This window comes from Myotis nattereri (assembly GCF_964212035.1).
Source record: "Myotis nattereri genome assembly, chromosome: 14".
Taxonomy (NCBI): domain Eukaryota; kingdom Metazoa; phylum Chordata; class Mammalia; order Chiroptera; family Vespertilionidae; genus Myotis; species Myotis nattereri.
This window is the reverse complement of record NC_138089.1, coordinates 58204242-58226605: the sequence shown is the minus strand read 5'-3', so window position 1 is coordinate 58226605 and position 22364 is coordinate 58204242. Positions and strand designations below refer to the sequence as shown.

At 52.7% G+C, this 22364-nt stretch overlaps 1 protein-coding gene across 1 annotated transcript in view; it reads right to left on the bottom strand.

Annotated features, from left to right (window-relative positions):
* Positions 1 to 22364, bottom strand: part of CNTN4 (contactin 4) — a 402127-nt gene that overhangs the window by 45819 nt on the left and 333944 nt on the right. Inside the window, exons 8-12 of the mRNA XM_081106270.1 lie at positions 16662 to 16764; positions 15186 to 15370; positions 10969 to 11105; positions 9114 to 9243; positions 4829 to 4979 (exon numbers count right to left, since the gene is read on the bottom strand). Coding sequence (XP_080962396.1) covers positions 4829 to 4979; positions 9114 to 9243; positions 10969 to 11105; positions 15186 to 15370; positions 16662 to 16764 — 706 coding nt within the window. The remainder of the gene's footprint in view (positions 1 to 4828; positions 4980 to 9113; positions 9244 to 10968; positions 11106 to 15185; positions 15371 to 16661; positions 16765 to 22364) is intronic.

Below are 22364 nucleotides of genomic sequence, written 5' to 3'. Positions count from 1 at the left end.
GCCGCCCCCCCCCCCCCCCCCCGCCGGCAGAGCCCCTGCCGAGACCTCAGGAGCGAACAGGTGGGTCGCCCCTGCCCGAGTCTGGCTGAGCGTTAGCCCCGACCATAACCCTCCACGCAGAGGCAGGACGGGCTGTGGCTGCGGTGAGGCCTGGGTCTGCTGCCCTTACAGACATTTAGACACAGACCTCCCTGAGCCCTGCTGCACCTGCCCTGCGGGGCCTTGAAGCCATCCCTCTGATCCAGGGCTCTGGGACAGATGGACGGAGGTCGGGGTGGAGTGGGGGGGGCTCTGGGGCTGGATGTGGAGCGCAGGGCGGCTGCCTCTGTGTCCCCGCGAGCACGCGCACAATGAAATGGACAGTGCTCCCCTGGACGCAGGGCCAGGTTCCAGTTGAGCAGGATGCGGGCTCCGGCTGCCTGCAGGCTGTTTGGCCTCTGAGGCAGGCTCCCCATTATTATGGAGATGAACGGCTTCTAATTATTGCAATAAGTCACTGCTCCCAGGGCACAATTCCTAACAAGAGACTGCAGGGCTGAGGGGATCCGAGCGCAGGTTCCCGCAGGAGCACAGACAGGACAGGAGCTCCAGGCCAGAAGCCCAGCGCCCGCCCAAAGCCGTCACTCTCCTGCCGGCTGCGCTCACGGGGCTCTGCCTGGCAGACAGCGGCCCCAGCCCGGCTGTCAGCCTGGAGCGCCCCGCAGGCTCCAGCAGCCCTGCGCTGGGATTTCCCTCCTTGTCCTACACGGATGTCACCCCTCCGAAGGCATCTGGGACGCCAGGCAAATTACAGCCATGGTCTGATTTCACTGCGGAATCAGACTCCAGTGCCTGTGGAGGAGACACCGGACGTTATGCCTATTTGAGTGGAATGTTCTCACATGTTAGACTCCGTCTGATTGTACTGCGGGGATCGGGCGAGCCTGGGCGTGGACTTCCGCCTGGGAGATGCTGTGGATACCTCGCCGGGCCTGGACACTTTCCCCGCGGCCTGGAGTGCCCGGTTCGAGGTTCCTGACCCAGCGCCTTCCTCAGCTGTTTGGCTGGGGAGCACCTGGTGCTTGCTCCTCCCCGGACCTCCCTGCTCCTGGGGTGACCCCCTGGGGTGACCCCCCGCTTGGTAGTAGTGTAGAAGTCTCTCCACACTTTTTTGGATTCAATTTGCTAATATTTTGTTGAGGATTTTTGCATCGAGGTTCTTTTAGAGCCGGGTGGGGCACCTTTCATCTGCCCAGGGCCACGTGGATACTTACGTCATCATTCATGGGCCACACAAAATTACCCACTTAGAAATCAGCCTGCTGTATTGGTCAAACATTTCACTCCCTCCCCCTCCACCCCCCATGCCTTGGCAGGGCCACGCCACGTGACTTCTCAGGCCTTATATGGCCAGTGGGCCAGACGTTCCCCACCCCTGATTTAGATCTTTGGCTTAAATAGAAAAGGCCAGTGTGAATATGATTTCAATTTCTAAAGGCTTGAAAAACCCAACTTAAAAAATATATTTTAAAAATAGTGCCCATGTGAACATTAAACCAGTATTTCTGAATGTACATACACCAAGATAAACACAATATCACCTATGCTTAGATGAGATAAAACCTTATTAACTATGGCAATGTTGTATCTTAATTTCTTGTAAACTCACTGGTGAGCAGTTGGTTAGTGAAAATTGAAATTAAGCATCGCCTAAGAGCAGCGTTTGTCCAAGTCTTTCAAAATACAGACTTTAGGGGTCAGAAGGTTCTGTTTCACCAAAACTGTTTATACCAGTATTTTGTACTTAAGAGAGTAATACTTTTTTTTAAGTCAAATGTTAAAGACTTGCCTCTTGAGTCTTAAAATTCTTAACATTTCAGAGAGAATGTGGGCTAACAAGTCAGTAAACTAGAACCTATAACTAACACCACGCCGTCAAAGAGTGTTGCCTTTTGTGTTGGTCTAACAAGTTCAATTTTTTCCTAAAACAGGGATTTTAAGCTTTTTCAAGCACGAATGCGATGGAGGACTGCTTTTGCTCGCTCACCCACTTAATTAGGGGTCTCCTGTCTCAGAGTAAAAATGAGAAAAACAGAATTTCTTCTCTGCCAATGAGGACATAACAGTAAAATCTCTCCCGTTTCTCACCCTTCCCAGGAATCACAAGGCGTGCGATTGGGCTTGTCTTTCTCAGACGTTAAAACCAGGCACGTCCTTGGTCCAGGGGTGTGTGGTCCATAGTGTGCAAACAGTAACACACAAAACTTAGTTGCTGACATTTAAAAATTAAAGTCGTTCAAATGAAAGTCCAGATTTCTAGCTTCCCTTAAACAGTGAGAGGAAGAGAGCCCCATATGTGCCTCTCTGTGACATGTGCCAGCCCTGGAGTCAGTCACAGGACCAGCATCAAGGTGTCCGCTCCATATGCTCTGACACAGCCCGGCTGGGGGTGGGGGTGGGGGTGGGGTGGGGACAGGGGCAGCACCCTGGGCACACGGCACCCCGCGGTGGGGAGAATGGGTGTCAATGCTGGTGCTCTGGTCCTGCTGGGGAACTGCAGCGTCAGGTGGTAAACAGCAAGACTCGAGCAGTGATGGGCGCTTTCCTGGGTTGACATGTATCTTTAGTGCCAGAGAAACGACGAGGCAATGTCTGAACCCTATTAATCAAAAAGGAGTAGAAAAAATGCCACTCAGGGGAGACAGCAGAGAGAGGGGCCTCACGTGGTAGGAACAATCAATGAAATCCACTTATGAAACAGATTCCTCCGTATTGATACACCATTTTCCCAAAGGCCATTGAATGGACTCGTAGCAATGGTTAGGTTAAGCGGAGGCAGCAGTCATGGATACTGTTCAAAATGTTAGCTCCTGTCTTTTCCTCTAGGCAAATGGTGAGATTGTATTTCCCTGCTGGGTTGAACTTGGGCAAAACCATGTGACTTGTTTGGACCAATGAAACACGAGTGAAAATGTGGGACATGCTTTCATTGATCAGCTGCCTCCTGCACACCCCGTACAGGGGACGGAGCCCACAACCCTCGCATGTGCCCTCCTGGTTCATAGGTGGATGCTCAACCACTGAGCCATGCCCACTGGACCATGCTTTTTTTCTTTATATCATTGATTAATTAAGACTTTTAAAATATAGTCTTAATCTAAGCACTACCTATTAGTTATATTTCAATTACGGAGTATGTTTTACTAGGCATCAGAGTAAATACATAACTAGTAACAGTGATCTGACACGACCTTTCAGGAAACACAGATGTGAAATAGGAAGGGAACGAATGGTTAGGCTGCCAAATAAGAAACTGCTCTCCAGCTTCACCGTGGGCTCCAAGTTTTATGTTTTTATTCCTCACCTGAGAATATGCTTTTGTTGATTTTGAGAGAGAGAGGAAATGGAGAGAGAGAGAAACATCAATCGGTTGCCTCCCGAATGTGTCCCTCACCAGGAATCGAACCCGCACCACAGCCTTTTGCTGTACAGGACGATGCTCCAAGCAACAGAGTGAAGCAACACGGGCTGTTTGGGCTCTAAACATGAAGGCCATACCCACCTTTAGGGATCCATCCTATACTGTTTTCTTGACATAACAGAAGCCAGAAAGGGATGTATAGTATGAACTTAAAATGTGTTTGAATACACCGTATCAGGTATGTTTGCAAAATCATTAATAAGGATAACATCGCCAGTGCAATGATCTAATTTGCATATGCAAATCCAAAGGTGCCCAGGTGTAAAGGGTAGATGCACTCAACGTTTTACAGGCTTCCCCATTGCATTCTTGAGTCCCTGACCTTTAGCATCAATTAAAACCATTATGGATACAGCTGGTAAGTGTTATCTTATGGGTAACACTTGCATAATCACCATTTCCAACAGACTGAGTAGATTTCAGAAAGGGGAGGTACATTTTATAGGAATAACAGCTAAGGAAACGTCTTAGAGATGCCTGACATTTGCTGATATGAGTAACTGACATCTGACCTGAAACCTCAAACTATATATATATATATGTATTTATGATGTATAAACGACATGCATTCTAAATGTAGTTCAAGTATAAGAATCACACAGGTGAAGAGTTTAGAAATCAGTTAAAACCCTGTTGTTTCAAAAAGTTGTGATTAAAATAATCAAAACCATGCCATCTGTAGAATGTGTTCCGGGATTAGAGATATTACCTTCAAAAAAGGAGAGGCTAATGGGAGACATAACAGCCGCAGCCAAATATTTGAGGGCGTGTCGTAGCAAAAAAGAACTGCATTGATTCGTTCATGCAAAAGGAAGAAGGATGGAGAAAGGTGGGGAATTCTACCAAAAGAGCATTTAGGCTAAAATTAGGAGAGAGAATCTGGGCTGCTCATCTCTGGACATCGCATGCTGTCTCTCCATGCAGGAGGGCTTCACAGACTTTGGTTTATTTTTGATCCTCATCCGAGGATATTTTTTCCATTGACTTTTAGAGATAAAGGAAGGGAGGAAGGAAGGGGAGGGGGAGAGAGTGAGAGAGACATCAATGTGAGAGAGACACATCCATTGGTTGCCTTGCCACACATACCCCAACTGGTTCTGGGATGGAACCTGCAACCCAAGTGCGTGCCCTTGATCGGGAATGGGACCCGTGACCCCTTGGTGTGCAGGCCGACACTCTAACCACTGAGCACATTGGCCAGGGTTGACATCAAAGATGATAAAGACCACCGTCTTCCCAAGCTTCAGTTCCCTGATTATCACTTAATCTATGAACACCAGACAGTAAATGGCCCCTTCTAGAACCACTAAGAAGGGACCAAAACATGACTACAGGCCAATCAAGTATTAAAATATGTCAAGACAGTACCTCTCACTTTCTCTCAGCACGGCCCGTCCTTTCTTCCAGGTGTAGATGGGTTTTGGAGACGCTTTAGGCTTGCACTCGATGACGACGTCGCCGCCCACTTTGACAAGAGTTACCCTTTTTAAGAGGGCTCTTGAAAAATCTGGGCCGGCAGCTGGAAGAGAAGATAGCAAACAAGTCTTTTTTTTAAATACAGTTTTATTGATTTCAGAGAGGAAGGGAGAGGGAGAGAGAGAGAGAGAAACATCAATGATGAAAGAGAGTCACTGATTGGCTGCCTCCTGCACGCCCCGCACTGGGGATCGGGCCTGCAACCTGGGCATGTGCCCTGACTGGGAATGGAACTGTGACCTCCTGGTTCATAGGTCGATGCTCAACCACTGAGCCATGCCGGCCGGGTGAGGGATCTTTAACAAAATTCCATGTTCAGGGAAAGAGGAACTAGTGGGTCCTAGAGCCAATGAAGCCTGACCCCTCGCTGGAGGCAGAAATGACAACACTGATGCTGTCCGACTTCAGGCACATCATGGGAGGCGGGCTCTTTGGAAAAGATGATGATGCTGGAACAATAGGAGGCAGTAGGACAAGAGCAAGACCAACATGGACGGACAGACTCCATGAAAGGAGCGGAGGCGTGAGCCTGTGGGAGCCGAGCCAGGCTGTGAGGACGGGACACGGAGGACATCGCTCATTTATCGGGTCACCAGCTCCTGGCATTTAACACACACACCCTGGAGAGAGAGAAGGAGGCGATGCACGAGGCATTTCTCTGGCTGTGCAGGCGGGAGCGTCCCCTTGGGTTCGGTGGCTGCCCCTGCTCTGGCCCAGGCTCTGCGCGCGTCTCCATTGGAGAACAAGCAGAAAGGCCTGCGTCACCCCCGCTGTGAGCTGCCCCTTAGACACCAGGGCTTTGTCCAGCCCCCACCACGCCTGCCCAGTGCGAGGCTGCCTCTGGGGGGAGGGGAGACTGTGACTCGCGCTCAGAAAACGCTGTTCCACGCCCACCGCCCGTGTCTAAGAAACTCACTCCTGCGACACCAGGTCTCCGGTGTGTGGACATAACATGAGAGAATCATTTCTCGTCTAAAACAAAAGATGCGTATGTGTATCCTCGTGAAGGGGAGAGAAAGGACGCCTTTCTGAAAAGCCTCCTTTGCTTCCGCGTTAACTGCATGCACATGTCCTACGGCCCGTGGCGAGCAGGGATTTGACTCCACGAAGCTTAATCCTAACCCATCTCCAAGCCCTGCCCCTGCAGGGACCCGATGTGACTGGAGAGTAGTTTGAGCATGAGGTGGAAATACTAACCACCACCAACCGGGAGTGAGCCTGTGTGTGGGGGAGAATGGGTGTCCATGTCTGACATGTCCAACCATATGCTAATTTATTTTAAAAAAATAAACACGTTCCAGGGGAAGCAAGTTAAATTCTTAGGAAGTGTGCTTGTTGTGAAAAAAAAAAAATCTTCCATAATTTCCTGGAAGGAAATGCTGCCGGAAGGTCCCTTTTCCACGGGGATGCCGTGGACACAGGGCCTGGTCTTACGACGTGAAGGAGAAAAGAAGGACATGGGTCAGCAGGCAGCCAGGGTCTCAGTCTGTGCACCTCGGACGCACGAGGGGGTCCCTGACTCGGAGGTGATGCTACGCAAGTGCAGCTAACAAGGCGTGTGAACACAGACGCTCCTGCTGTAGTGAGGTAAACACGTTCCTGGTATGATCGCAGCCACAGCCTAAAAACATGCAGAGTTAGGAAAGAGAGGGTCAGGGCCGTCCTATCGATACTCATGTACCAAGAACACCAACCAACCAAATCAATAGCCATCCTAGTAGTATTAGCATGAGGAACAAGACAAGTTACATTCCTAACAGATAAATGCAGAGCTTGTGCGTATGTGCGTGCGCATGTGTGCATGCATGTGTGTGCGTGCATGCATGTGTGTCCATGCACATGTGTGCGTGTGTGCATGCATGTACAGACAGCTTGATGGAAGGGGGGAGAAGGAAGGATTGACATTGCTAAACTGAAGGACGTGCGAAGACTAGAGGGAAGATCCCGCAAGCCCAGCCAAGCTGAGCCAGAGCAGGGTGTGGGGTGAGCAGGACCATGTCGGGTGTTTGCGTGGCCAGCGGTGTGGGGAGTGACTGGGCTCTGTACTGGATGCTGCAGCCAGGGAGACAGGTGAGAAATGCCTGCACCCAGGTGAGCTCACTTGCAGCATAGAAAGGTTCTTGTGGCAAAGACTCATTCTCATACTTTTAAAAAAATATATTTTTATTGACTTCAGAGAGGAAGGGAGAGGGAGAGAGAAAGAGAAACATCATGATGAGAGAGAATTATGGATCGGCTGCCTCCTGCACGCCCCCTACGGGGGACCCAGACCGCAACCTGGGCATGTGCTCTGACTGGGAATCGAACAATGACCTCCTGGTTCATAAGTCAACGCTCAACCGCTGAGCCCCGCCGGCCGGGCTCATTCTCATCTCAGTAAACACCCGAATTGACATAATAATGGAAAAAAAATTAAGTCTCTAGAGGTTTTTTTAAAAAGGGTATTTTGCGAAATAGAGTTGCAATAAACTCCCTTCTTAAAACTCTATCTCTCTACACACATATATTTTCATGGCTGTAGGCCGACATTGTTCATCTGTTCCGGAGGAATTCTGCATTGGATTCTGAAATGAGTTTACATAAATCAAACTGTGTGTGTGTGTGTGTGTGTGTGTGTGTGTGTGTGAAAAAACGATATTCTGCTTTTATGGGATTTGAAATAGCATCGTATCAGCCCCACGGGAGGCAGAAGGCACACGTGCCCATTTCCGAAGCATCCGTACCGCACTGTGGGCGTGGCCACTGTCCCGAGGCCATGTGCCTGGAGACAAGGCCGGCCTTGAGTGTCTGGTACTAATAGACATGGAATTCTCAATCCAAACCTTTCCCCTTTGCTTTCTTAATCGGCTCCCATCACTTCTAGTGTGTCCGAACCCCTGCCCGCCTCCCAGGCGAAATGGGCAGGTCCGTTTTGGATGCTTGGCCATGGGTGGCTTCTAGCATCCGCTGGCTGCTGACCCTCTGCGTGCACCTGAGAGGTCCGTAAGCTCCTGGGGTGACACTTGGTCCTGCCTGGACCCTGTACTGGTTCTGATTCCCAGACACGGACCCGAGAGGCTGGAAGGAACAGCAAAAGGAGGAGGTATGAACGCTACGGGAAGGTCCCAGGAGGACCCTGTCAGAACCCAGCCTCGCTGGCACTTAAAAATGACCGCACCTGCCCAGCCGGTGTGGCTCAGTGGTTGAGCGTTGACCCATGAACCAGGGGGTCCCGGTTCGGTTCCCCGTCAGGGCACATGCCCGGGTTGCGGCTGCATCCCCAGGGTGCAGAGCGCATCGCATTCCTCTGTAAACGGCTCCAGGAGCTGAGGGATCCAGTGTAGACACAGACGAGCACTTGAGAAAGTCCCTGTGAAGTAGCTCGGAGCTCAGCCTTAATGTTTTCCTAATTTGTGAGCCAACCATCTGGATAAAAGCCAAATTGCTCAGATAATTGCTCGAGCCCGTACCTCCCTCGAATTGTCCCTGATGGTACTCGAGCTTCCCGCAGGCTAAGATTCTTCCCGACCTCTCCACCCGCCGTGGGAGAGTCCCCACGACGCTGAACCCGGGGACAGAAAGCCCTCGGGCGCAGCTACCTGGGTTCCACCACATGGTCCTGGCAAAGTCAGGTCATGGTCACGGGGCCTCAGGGAAGGGACCCCCTGCAATTAGGGGCAGCTTCTCCCTTGTCCAGTTCAGGTGCCTGTATGACCAGGTCAGCTGGACGCCACGACCAAGCATCTTGGCCTAGCTCAGCCCCTGTCTCTGGAGAGAGCCCTGGTGGTCCCGCCCACCCCCATATACAATCATTTTTTAAAATATATTTTTATTGATTTAGAGAGGAAAAGAGAGGGAGAGAGAGATAGAAACATCAACGATAAGAGAGAATCATTGATCAGCTGCCTCCTGCACGCCTCCTACTGGGGCTCGAGCCCACAACTTGGGCATGTGCCCTGACTAGAATCGAACCCAGGACCCTTCAGTCTACAAGCTGATGCTCTATCCACGGAGCCAAACCAGCGAGGGCTCCTCTGGGAGTTTGTAGAACGTGTTCCTTGTTCCTCCAGCACCATCGTCTACCTCAAGCCTCCTTTGCCCCCCGTCTTGCATGGAACATGTTGCTGGGCAGAGCCCTGATTCGCTTAGTGACTTGACTGATTTTCATTTATTTTTCCTGCCCTGCGTGAGGACTCACCTATGACGCTCAGCTCGGCGCTGGAGAAGACGGCCCCGTGTCTGTTCTCGGCAACACACTGGTACATGCCAGCGTCCGCCAGGCTCACCCCGGTGATGTTGAGCGAGCCTTGCTCGATGTGAACTCTGTCCTGTGGAAGGCAAGAGGGAGACGGACGGTGACCCTCGAAAGCAAGGACCCTGAGGCCATCTGGCTACATGTGACATCGAAGGGCCTGAATGGGAAGAAAAGAGCCACCATCCAAGCAATTTTCATAACGCGATGTATTTATCTGGCAGCTAACTGTGGGGCAAGTCAGAGGGTCAACCAACAGCACATACATCAACCAGAAGATGGGGTTTAAATGGTAGGCCCCTCTGGAGTCCTCACTGATTTAAGAGCGAACTCATTCAGATGAATATGTCTGCCGTATATATACACTTAACGTTTGAAATGCATTTTCAAAATACATTTTTATTGATTTCAGAGGGGAAGGGAGAGGGATAGAGAGACAGAAACATCAATGATGAGAGAGAATCACCGATTGGCTGCCTCCTGCACATCCCCTACTGGGGATCAAGCCCACTACCCAGGCATGTGCCCTGACCAGGAATCAAAACCTGACCTCCTGGTTCGTCGGTTGACACTCAACTACTGAGCCACGCCGGCCAGGCTATCTGCTTATGTTTTCAAAATATCTTATTTATTATGTACATGATTCCTTCATTTATTTCTTTGAGCATTATACAGAGACATTCCTATTTCTTTGTTGGACTCTTAGGTTAGTTACCTTTCTAAAAAATGTTTTTTTTTGCATATGATTTAGAATACTTGTTTGCTGGCTTGTTCTTAACACGTTAAGCGCTATGTCAGTCACCAGGGACTGACACTACACTTTCCGTCTGGACCTTGTCTGTCTCTGGCCGCCAGCATGTCGGTGACATCGGATATCGCGGGCTAAACGGAAAGGAAGACAAAACAGGCTTGGCGCTTAACGTGTTAAAAGGCGTTATTATGGTTTGTTTGGCTTTTCCCTCAAGTAGCAGTTTTGTGGCTGTTACGACTTCTCTGAGCCCTGACCTGCGGGGACACGGGGGTTATTGCAACTCCTGTCCCAGGGCTGGGGGTGGGGTGGGCCACTGCTGTCCACCCCTCTTTCTGGCTACAGACTACAATTTCCAGAATCCCCTGCAGCTAGAGGTAACCATATACCTAAGAGTCGTACTAAGCCAGGTGGCTCACTGGCTGCCTGTTCCACTGGGTGGCAGTAGGTGTGTGGGGGTGTCTACACCCCAAGCCTTAGCTCTAAAATTGTCTCCAGAGAGGAATTTGTACACCTGAGCTCCCGTTCCCACCGCCTGCTCCCAGGCCTGCAGGCCGGAGCCTCCAGCCGCCATCACTTGTGGAGTTTGCTCCGTGTGGCATGAGAGGTGCTGAGCTTGTGTTTCTCTGCCCTTTCTGCAAGCCGGAGGCAGAGGGGGCGTCTGCCCGGTGAGCCACTGCACCCCGCTGCGCAGAAGTTTCCCCAGAGGGGTGCGAGACGGCACTGACGGGGATCTGGATGCCTGGGGCCCACTCACCATGCCCCGCACACCGATCTCTCTCTCTGCACAAATTCGCGCCCCAGGCCGTCTGCATGGCTTCCAATGGCAGAGCCAGGGACGGTCACACGGGAGGACCACGCTCTAGTCTAGACGCGGATGAGTCGGCCGCAGGGTCTGCTCACCAAGTGCATTCACGTGCACGTGTTTCACTGTTAATGGCAACTGGTTGCATATTATTTTGGAAATGATTCATCCTTTCCCTGTTTCCATAGCAACAGGGCCACCTTAGACATGACAGTCGGCACCGGCCGTAGTAGTCGCCGCTTGCTTACCTGAGCGAACAGCGGCTCCCCGTTCTTCAGCCACCTGTACGTGGGCCGGGGCCTCCCGCTGGCTCTGCATTCCCAGGAGACGTTGTCCTCGATGGCCACGTGGATGTCGCTTATTTTTTGAATCCAATTGGGTTGAGCTGTAGCCGTGTAGAAAGCAAAGATGAGCATTCAGTATCTGCTCAATTTATTTAAAAAATTTTTTAAAAAATGTTTTTTCCTGATTTTTAGAGAGAAAGGAAAGGAGACGGATAGAGAGTTGGAAACATTGATCGGGTGCCTCCTACTGGGGATCGAGCCCGAAACCTGGGCTGACCAGGAATTGAGCCATGACTTCCTGGTTCATAAGTTGATACTCAACCATGGAGCCACAGCAGGACGAGCTGTATCTTACTTGCTTGATAACAAACAAAACTCGGAGACCACGGGGCATGTCCCTGAACCAGCGCGGTGCCCAGGGGCCTGAATGAATGCCTTCTCTCTTTGCCACTGAGAAGCAGTCTCGTGGGTTTCAAAGAGGAGACAGTTTACCAACCCTCTGCTGACGGAGCCGCGCTGCCTGGGAGGCGAGGCCGGGAGGGTCGGCTCTCAGAGAAAGCATGACACCAACCCCACCGACTCGAATGCAGGGCCGAGACCTTCCTCCCTGATGAGCCCCGTGTCCGCTGCCCCGTGTCTGCTGCTGGCCCTGCAGAGGCAGCCCCAGAGCAGCCGCCTTCTCAGCTCTGCTGGAAGCACGGGGGAGGAAGGGTGGCCCAGTGGGCTGATGGCTGTGGTGGGCCGGTTTCACTTCCACCTGCTGGACGCCGACCCCCGACAGAGCCCAGGAAAGCAAAGCAACGGAGAAAGTTCTAGAAAGCTGTGTGGACTATTAACAACAAAGCCGGGCTTTTCAAGGAGAGCGAGGAAGGAAAAAATGTACCTTATGAAGCAATGTCAAGACCAAGCTCAAAAAGCAAACATGGAGACCATGTTCGGAGACAGGAGATTTCAGGACAATTGGGCTCATTCCCTGCTTTCCTTCAAAAACAAAGAGTGCTGGGGGCCAAACCTTGCCATCCGAGGGGGGAATGGGCCGGGGAGGGAGGGCAGGCAGGGTTTTGCAAAGACCTTACAAAGTTCTCACTCCTTGAACCCACAGAGGGCTGGCCCACCCTCTCCAGTAGGGTCATGTGTGTTGCACTCAGCACGGCCAGGGGTGAACCTGAGGGGGCGGGGGCGGTGAAGGATTAAAGAAGACAGACAAGAGAATAAAGCTGGGGCTGGGTGGGACGCTGCTCTTGGATGGAGAGACAGTGCCACAGCCTGCAAGCTGAGTTCTTTATTTTATAGCCAGATTCCAGGAGGCAAAGTAAGGGTGTGGTCAATATGTTTACAATGTTCTCTCGGGTTTCGAATCTACTCAATTACATGCACCTGATCAAGCTTTGTTTACTTGCTGCACCTCTCACAGCCCACATCACTCAGCCATGTGGGACCACAGGTTCAGACCATAACGTCAAGCTTACAACCACAGCCTCTGGCTGTAATTATCTGGGAGGGCTTTGCCCTCCAAACTGGGACCTGAACGTGGCTTTGCCACAAGAGGACGGTGTCCTCTTATTAGTCTGAGGCTTGAACCTGTCCAAACACTGTAGTCTCTCCACAGTCACGGAGGTCAAGGGGCATGGCAGGAGTGCTCAGTGGTCATCCATGCAGGCCCAGGGGAAGCCAACAATCAAGTCAGCCTTTGTAATACATACTCAGGCAATTCTTTGAGTTGGAAGTGAAATTAACTCACAGAAGCCCAATTTGCAAAGATAAAAACATTTTCCTTTAGAAGGGCATGTCTGGACACGGGCCCGGGGAGATGGGGAATGAAACAGCATCTTATATAAGCGGCAAAGAATGAGATAATCTTCCTTTTAACACACCGAGTGCAGCGTGACGGGGCAAAGGCCCACGCGGCTGCTGCCGCCGCTCACAGTGGATGAGTCACATCTCTGCAGGGAGTTTTTGGAGCTAAAGTTCTGGGCTGATGGAAATCTTTCCTCTCTCTCTCTTATGCCTTCAGGTCACCCAGTTCCAAGTCCATGGATAACAAAGAGTCCATTTCAGAGCCTGGCAGAAAGCATGGCTTGCTTCCCTTTTTTATGGTGCACGTGGGCCCATGGTGTTTATCCCTGATGGTCTGGACTGTTCTAGAACTCCAGGCCTGAACACCTTCTCTGAGGAAGGCCTGAGCTGGATGGCTCAGCATTATTATTTCAGAAGGAAGGTAGAGTCTAAATTCTGGGCAATGTAGGTAGATCCCACATATCATCACATAGAATTCAACATCCCCACCCATGAGAACAGAACCATGGTTTGGGCCAGTGATCACCAATCTTTTGGACCTTACGGGCCACTGGTTGACGATCGTTGCTTTGGGCGATGCATGCTCTTTCTAGGTGTGAAGTGGAAGAATCTCTCCTCTAAAACATCTGAGGTCTTAATCTCAAGCGACACCTTCAAATATAAGGTCCACGGTTGTGTTGAACTTGACCCCCTGACACTGTTCGTCTCCGGTATGGATGTGCAATCCCTTCATTTCCATTTTTGGTTCCATCACGGCCAGGAAGGACCTACATCGATGCTTGCGTTTGGGTTCCAGCCACTGGAATCGTGCGAGTTTCGCATCTGACACCCAGTTCTATTGACGATGAATGTTACATGAACTTAGTGGCTGAACAATCCCCAGGGCTGTTTGGCTCCCTGATCCTCCAAACCAGGAATTTTTAATGGAAACAAATGCCAGCATGAGCCGTAGAACTTAGAAATTAAAAAATCTGCCTGGCTGGCATTGCTCAGTGGTTGAGCATCGACCTATGAATCAGGAGGTCACAGTTCGATTCCCGACATGCCCAGGTTGTGGGCTGGATCCCCAGTGTGGGGCGTGCAGGAGGCAGCGGATCAATGAGTAATTCTCTCTCTTCATGGATGTTTCTATCTCTCTCTCCCTCTCCTTCCTTTCTGAAATCAATAAATTATATTGATAATTTATAACAAATTATACAAACATAACAACACTATAAACTATTTAAAAAAAATCTAACGGAAAAAAAAAATCTAATGGGAAGGGCAGATGGGAGGGCGCGTTCACACTCGCATGACGGAGCTGGCCCGCAGCCCTGCAGATCATGTCCCCTCGGCTGCTCACACCATGGACAACAGGAATCAACTCCCGAGGCCTGGTGATCGTGCGTCAGACATTCACTGGTAGCGGTTTTTTGAGCCCAAAGATAGTAACTTGGCTTCAGTTGACCACCTATAGGCAGGCGCTTCCCAAATCTTCACCCGGCCTGGGCTGCTTTTCTGTGGGCAGATCACTGCCCGGGTCCCGGGTGCCAGAGGGAAGCCGGTGCCGACAGCCAGGGGACGGAAGGCCTATTCTTGCACGGTTTTCGTGCATCGGGCCTCTGGCAATGTTATAAATATCCACATGGCCCTTGGCAGGAAAATAGCTTCCCACCCTGAACCATTCTTGCATAATAGCCGATCCATACATTCATTTCCAACACCCCGGACAGATGGGCTCAGGCGTGTTCCTGTTTGGCAGGGTGCCCCACCGAGTGAAATGCTTTTCTGGATCCCAAACAGATACACTGACAGGGTTCCACGTGGGCTCCATTGACGACCACGTGCGGGAGGTTCTACATTCATGTAACAGCTGGGTCGGAGCGGAGACCTGAGTGGGACAGGCGCAGCCGCACGTAAGGCGTGTCCCGCTCCACTCCGATCAGGACGACAGCGGGACCGTGTGCGTCCCCCCATGTTCATGAAATCGCCACCAAGGAGGAGGCATGACCAAGGATTGACACGAGCCCCAAATCAAAACCCAAAAGCGTAGAGCTTTACAAGAACATGAAAAATAAACTGGGAGGAGGAATGACATGTTTCCGGTGTCAGGCTTACAGCTGCTGGTGGGAGGGAAAACAGCCCCTCTGTGATGTGTTCACAGCAGCATCGCCCCAACACTTCAGCCGGATTTCTTCCTCGGCTTCGTTAACATCCCCACCCCACGGCCCTCCCCACGCCCAGCGCTGCCGGGGGGAGAGGGGGGAGAAGGGGGTGCAGGTTCAGCAGCAAGCCCAGGTCTTGCACGGCCCTACTTCGCACGGCCCTTCCCCGAAGCCCGACGCAAGCCCCCGCTTCCGATTTCAGTGGCAGGGTCCACACGCTCTGCATCCCCAGGGACTCACCGTAGAAAGTCAGCTGTCCCCGCGCCACGTTTTTCCCTCGGGAGTTCTCGGCCACGCACTCGTATAAGCCCGCGTCCTCCTGCTGGAAGTTGGGGATCTCCAGGATCCCGTCCGACTGGTGTCTCCTGGCTTTTCTCGCTATGGGCTTCCCGTCCGCCCGCCTCCAGACGATCGTGGGGACTGGACTGGGGGCGAGAACAGAAAGCGGCGAATGAGCTGAGAGAAGACGGGACCGTCCATTGCATCCTGAGCTCCCAACAACCTCTTCCTTCTCGGGTCTGCCCCGGAGAGTCCCCCGACCTCACACACACATGCAGGCACCACTGTTAGGACGTTACCCATCGCCACATCGCTCATGTTACCATGGACTTCGTGCTCCTATTAGAATAAAAAACTTTCCTAGCCTGGCTGGTGTGGCTCAGTGGTTGAGCACTGACCTATGAACCAGGAGGCCACAGCTCGATTCCCCGTCAGGGCACATCCCGGGTTGCGGGCTCCATCCCCAGTGGGGGGCATGCGGGAGGCAGCAGATCCATGATTCTCTCACATCCTGATGTTTCTTTCCCTCCTCTCTCTCCCTTCCTCTCTGAAGTCAATAAAGAAAGAGCAGATGGGTCACGGCATTGCACTGTACCACACTAGGCACCACTGTAGCGCACGCCGTCCTGAGAAACACGGACACGGAAAGAACCCTCCATGGGACCCGAAACCAAAGCTGCAAGGGAACTACTTCCTGCGTGGCGGCTGGAGGGGCAGCTGCACGCGAGTGGAGACCGTGGCAGACACAGGGGTCGGGCCTGAGTCGCCTCAGGGGATGTCTGGGCACAGGGGAGCCTGGGGTGTGAGCCAGGGGTTAGTGGGCACACGGGTGGGAGGAGAGAGTCACGCATGGTTAACATGCAGAGACGGCCTGAGGCTGTGTCCGACGGCAATTCTGATCGTTACGGCAAACCTGGCCTGCAGGGCGGCTGGCACCATCGGGCCCACCTTCCCTCGCCTGCGCCCTCAACAGAACCGCCCGGGGCCGGTCCCTGGTCCCCACGCTGCTGGGCCAGCGATCCTGGGCAGGCCCTGGGAAGGGTGTGGTCACTTCCAGGCGGCTCTGGGAGACAGTCTCCTGGAGAGATCGGTCTCATCTGCCTCTATCCGAGCGGCAGGCAGGGACTGGCAACTTAAAAAGAAATTCAAGGGAATGTGGTGCCTCCTCGGGAAACGGGGGCTGGAATGGAGTCTCCAGGTTCACCCTCCAGGGAAGGCCCGTGTCGCCCGTCATTCAGGCGGTAAATGTGGGAGCACACCTCTCAGAACTCTCCTCCCCCCTCCTCCTGGCCACGTCAGGGTGGCGGCCTGACCCTTCCCGGCCACCCCAGGTCCCCTCTCTGCGGTGAGGGGGTGCATTTGCCGAATGACAGCCACCCCTCCCCAGGGCGAGGAGGCCTCCAGGAGCCCGGAGGACGCGGGGGGACCAGGACTCACTTGCCCAGTGCGAAGCACTCCAGCCTGGCCGTGCCTCCTTTGGCGGTCGGCACCGTGTCCGGGAATTGCACTTCGATTTTGGGCTCATACTCGCCCATCACCCCTGTGGATAAAGACCAGGCACTGAGTCTCGGAGGGCTTGTAAAACTCGTGCGAGCATTTCCCACGTAATGTCTGCAGCTCCCACGCGGGCGCCGCAGGGCACAGCTGGCCCCTCATTGGAGGCAGGTCTCATCGGACGCAGCAGAAAATGCGTGGCTCAGTGGTTGACCAACTATGAACCAGATGGTCAAGGTTTGATTCCTGGTCAGGGCATATGCCCAGGTTGTGGGCTCGATCCCCAGTAGGGGGCGTCCAGGAGACAGCTGATCAATAATTCTCTCTCATCATTAATATGTTTTTTTTTCTCTCTCTCCCTCTCCCTTTCTCTCTGAAATCAATAAAAATATATTAAAAACATCTAAGAGAAGAATAGGATCGAGCCCCAACCCAGGCATGCGCCCTGACCGTGTTTGTGCGAATCATCAAGGCTTCTTGGGAGGTCACTGACTAAAGAGGACGCTTTTCTAAAACGAAAGGGGCAGGCGGTTATGCGGTCACGGGGGGCGGGCTCGGGTTGCTATGCCTGTTGGTGTCTGGGGCAGAGTTATCAGCAATCATGCAGTTTGGTCTGCACGTACAACACTGGCTGCAGGATGTGGAGACATGGATCAGAGATGGAGAGCACAGCTTTCACTGTCTACAGAATGCTCATTAACATAGAGATCGTCACTATTTATTAGAGCCATAAACATGGGAAAAAGCCATTCTCCTCGCCCGTGTTGTGCGCAGTTTCAGGAACACCTGTGAACGGGTCCATTTAATTGGGTTACATCTGGCACAGGCTACGTTTTTATTCGACTGTTTCTTCCAGTTTAACTCTTTTGGCCTTTATTCTCCACACTGAATTGGAAAAGCTGTTGCCTCTTAAATCATTTTTAAGAAACAAAGGGCCCTCACACAGGAGCGAGTTCTCCAGGTCCCTCCTCCGGCCACCTGCCCATGCGGGGACACAATTGTCTGCAGCTGCGCTGGCAAGGCGCAGAGTAGGAGGAACGGGAGTGAGGCCGTGGATGGGATTGTTCCAGAACGCCTTCTCCACCTCGAGCTGCTCACAGAGAGGAGCGGGTGTGAGTCGCGCTGAGGCCACGCACCAACGCGAAGCAGCAACGTGCCCGTGATACGGTCAGGATGGCCTGGGGGACAGACTCTCAGTGACACCCCTTCCGCCTGCAGGATCTGGGTCGTCTGCTTGTACAGACAACTCGTGCTTTTACTTCTAAAGACACCTTGCTGGGTCCGAGCCCCTCTGCTAGGGATGGGCCTCGGTGGACGCCGGGAATTAGGGGAAGATGTGAGCGGCTGCAGGCAGATGGGAGAGGTTATACTGTACACACAGCAGCCACTGCACACAGAGCAGCCACTGCACGCACAGCAGCCACTGCACACACAGCAGCCCTGCACGCACAGCAGCCACTGCACGCACAGCCACTGCACACACAGCAGCCACTGCACGCACAGCCACTGCACACAGAGCAGCCACTGCACGCACAGCAGCCACTGCACGCACAGCAGCCACTGCACGCACAGCAGCCACTGCATGCACAGCCACTGCACACAGAGCAGCCACTGCACGCACAGCAGCCACTGCACGCACAGCAGCCACTGCACACAGAGCAGCCACTGCACGCACAGCAGCCACTGCACACACAGCAGCACTGCACGCACAGCAGCCACTGCACGCACAGCCACTGCACACACAGCAGCCACTGCACGCACAGCCACTGCACACAGAGCAGCCACTGCACGCACAGCAGCCACTGCACGCACAGCAGCCACTGCACGCACAGCAGCCACTGCATGCACAGCCACTGCACACAGAGCAGCCACTGCACGCACAGCAGCCACTGCACGCACAGCAGCCACTGCACACAGAGCAGCCACTGCACGCACAGCAGCCACTGCACACACAGCAGCACTGCACGCACAGCAGCCACTGCACGCACAGCCACTGCACACACAGCAGCCACTGCACGCACAGCCACTGCACACAGAGCAGCCACTGCACGCACAGCAGCCACTGCACGCACAGCAGCCACTGCACGCACAGCAGCCACTGCATGCACAGCCACTGCACACAGAGCAGCCACTGCACGCACAGCAGCCACTGCACGCACAGCAGCCACTGCACACACAGCAGCACTGCACGCACAGCAGCCCCCAGAGTGGCTGCGCACTGGCTGGGCAGCTGCACATTTCATAGGAACTCAGACAAAGGAGGCTTCTTGCCAGATAGTGACGTCGGTGTTACGTAGGGTAAAGGTGCGCCTGTGCAGTGTGTGCAGGAAAACTGCCGTGTCCTTGCCTTTGCACATGCATGTGGCACGTGGGCCTTCAACATTGGGCGTGCTCTGCTCAGGGTCCACACACACCTCTACCTAATTTTAAACATAAAGTAAAAAGGAAAGTCTTACTTCTTTCCAATGCAGGTCAGTGTTTTCTGCTTTTTGGAGAGGAGAGCCCCCATCACACATGTCAAAGTGGCAGCGCCTGAGAGTCTGTGCACCCAAGTCCTGAGGAGCCAGGCTCAGCTATACCTACACCCCAGCGAATTAACTCAAGACACAAGCATGTCACAGCAACCGTGTGCCAGGCACCGGCCTCACCACGGTGCCCACATGGGCCACACAGACCCAAGTGCCACCTTCGTGACGTGTGCGGGCTGCACGTTTTCTGTGCATCGCATAGTAACGCGGGCTATGCCGGCAGTGACTCCGCATTCGGTGAGTCAGAGAGCTATTCCCGGTGAAGACATGGCTGGGAATTCCTAGGTGTTCTTTCCAAGCCAGTGGGTCCCAAACTATACACCACCCGAGGGCTTAAGTCTTCGATTTAGTGAGTAGAGATGGAGCCCAAGAACCTGCATGTCCAAGTTCCCAGCTGGTGTTCCTGCTGCTGGTCCAGGGACTGCCCCGTAAGGACTTCTGTGGCCGCCACAGGTGTTAAGCCAAAGCAGGAAGTCCCGCCCAACCTCAGTGGACACTTCTTGTCGCACCAGGGACAAGGCCCATCTAGAGCCTGGATTCTGCAGACAACCTTGTGTCAACAACTGTTCCCCTTTCGAGCCCTGGACAATTATTATTATTTTTTAAAATATATATATATATTTTTTTATTTCAGAAAGGGAGGGAGAGGGAGAGAGAGAGATAGAACCACCAATGATGAGAGTCATTGATCAGCTGCCTCCTGCACGCCCCACACTGGGGACTGAGCTGGCAACCTGGGCATGTGCCCTGATGGGGAACTGAACCATGACCTCCTGGTTCACAGGTCGATGCTCCTCCACTGAGCCTTGCTGGCGGGCGAGCCCTGGACAATCATTAGGCTGATGCTGATGTGCACGGGCACACAGAATTCAGCAAGATAACTGGCAACATCACAGCCCGTGAAGGAGAAATCAGCCGCGCACCACACTTATTTCACTGCCATTTGCAGAGCGCTGTGTTGGCGGAGCTGCGCGCCATAAGGTTTTGCCAACACCTGCCTTCGCTGGAATCTGTGGTTTTGCTACATTAAACCACCAGAAGGGACTATTGCCCACAGAGTGGGATTATCTGTTGAAAAACAGAAATTGCAAAAATGGTCTTCAGAGAAGGTCCCACATCGGCTCTCCCGGAAAATAGGCCATGTGCTCCATTAGTATGAAATGTTTGGCGATATCGGGTGAGTCAAACCGACGCCCTCGGCTGAGTCGATCGCTTTGCCCCTTTGGGGAGGACTTGTTGTGCCCTGGGTGGAGGGGCCACTGTGGGTCTAAGGACTGACTGTCCAAGGCATCTCGGCCACCGCTGTCTGCCGTCCCAGAGGTTAAGTCCCGTTGATGTGAGGCCACAGCTGTCCAAGCAAGAACCTCCCCAGCCAGAGAGGAGAGGAGAGGAGAGGAGCCGGAGGCTGCGTATCACCTGGTGAACGTGGGTTCCACCTCAGACACATGTGCGATGTGCAAGTAAACCCCGTGATGGGCGCTCAATCAAACCTGCATCCTGTTCCTTCCTTCTCCACGGGGCGCAGAGCTCCCCGGAGCTGTTCTAGAAGGCTCTCTCCTGGGCAGGTAGAGAGCACGTGCCCGGGACACTGGGGTTGGAGGGAAGCCCTGAGGTCATTCGCTGATAGTTTCCAGTTTATTAATGAAACCGCCTCCTACTTTCAGGAGACAGGAAGCAGACTCCGTGCTCCTGTGAGGAAGTGCTTTTATATTCCTCCCAGCAAACAGTTCACGTTGTGTTGAGCTCAACACTCTCTCCCTCCCTCTGACTTACACATGTTGGTCCCAATCCACATTGCTGGAGCCACAAAGACCAAGTCTTAATGGACGGTCTTCAGATATTTACAGATATTATATTTCAGGGCCTGGCAGGGGTGTTCTGTAAAGGGACAGAGAGCAACGCTTTGGGTTTTGTGAGCCATGCATTCATTCTCTGTTACAACTCAACTCTGGCCCGGCCCGTGTGGCTCAGGGGTCAACGGTTCGATTCCTGCTCACAGCACATGCCCGAGTTGTGGGCTTGATCCCCAGTAGGGGGCGTGCAGGAAGCAGCAGATCAGTGATGCTCTCTCATCACTGATGTTTCTATTTGTCTCTCCCTCTCCCTTCCTCTCTAAAATAAATAAAAACATATGAAAAAAAAAAAAAGACTCAACTCTGTCACTGGAGCTAGAAAAAGACAATAGGAAAAAAAAAAGGCTCTGTTCCAATAAAACTTTATTTACAAAAACGATGGTGGGCTGTGTTTGGCCCATGAGCCCTAGCTAGCCCAGCCCTGGTTTAGAGGAAATGGCAAAGACAGAAAAGTTTGGGAGAATGAGCAGAATCACAGACCAGCTCTTAGAATGAACAACACATTTTAGCAAGCTTGCCAGATGTTGAAACACAAGAATAATGGCATTCCATACATCAGCACGAGCTAATCAGAGAGTGTGATTAAAAATAAGCTCCCATTTACAACAGTGGCAAAGATGATAGAGAATCTAGGAATTATCCCCAAAGACTCAACATTTCTATGGAGAAACATTTGAAACTTTCTTTACAAGAAAACAGGCCATGGGTAGGGTTGGCCTGCAGGAGGTGTTGGGAGCCTGTGCCCGCCGCCTGGAATTCCCTTCCTCTCTCTCAGGCTGGACAACCCTTCATGGAAGGCTGGGCTGACTCCAGCCCAGGCCAGCTTCCCTCTCGGCCAGGCTGTGACTGCTGCACAATCTCACTGCAACTGAGTGGCTTTCAGCGGGAGAGACCAATGTGTCTGCTTTCATCCTCCGCTCTCCCCAGTGGGGCCCTGCCTGCCTCCATCAGCAATCCGGCTCCTCAGCCAGATGAGACTCTGAGAACACAGACTCTGCATTCCTAGGGACAAATATACAGCCGTACCCAGGGCACAGTTTTTGGTTAAACACACGATCAAAAGATGCAAATGAATGCACCCTGTCATCTCCATAGGCCGACACCTCGACCTCCCTTTCATTTCAAACCCTTCTGTCTGTAAATGTGTTTCTTGGAACTCGATTCCATAATCCCAATAAAAAATGCAACCTCAGAGCCTTCATTAATCGGGCTTGCTCCGAGACTGCGGGCTCCCAGGGGCTCAGGTCACGTGCTTTCACTCCACA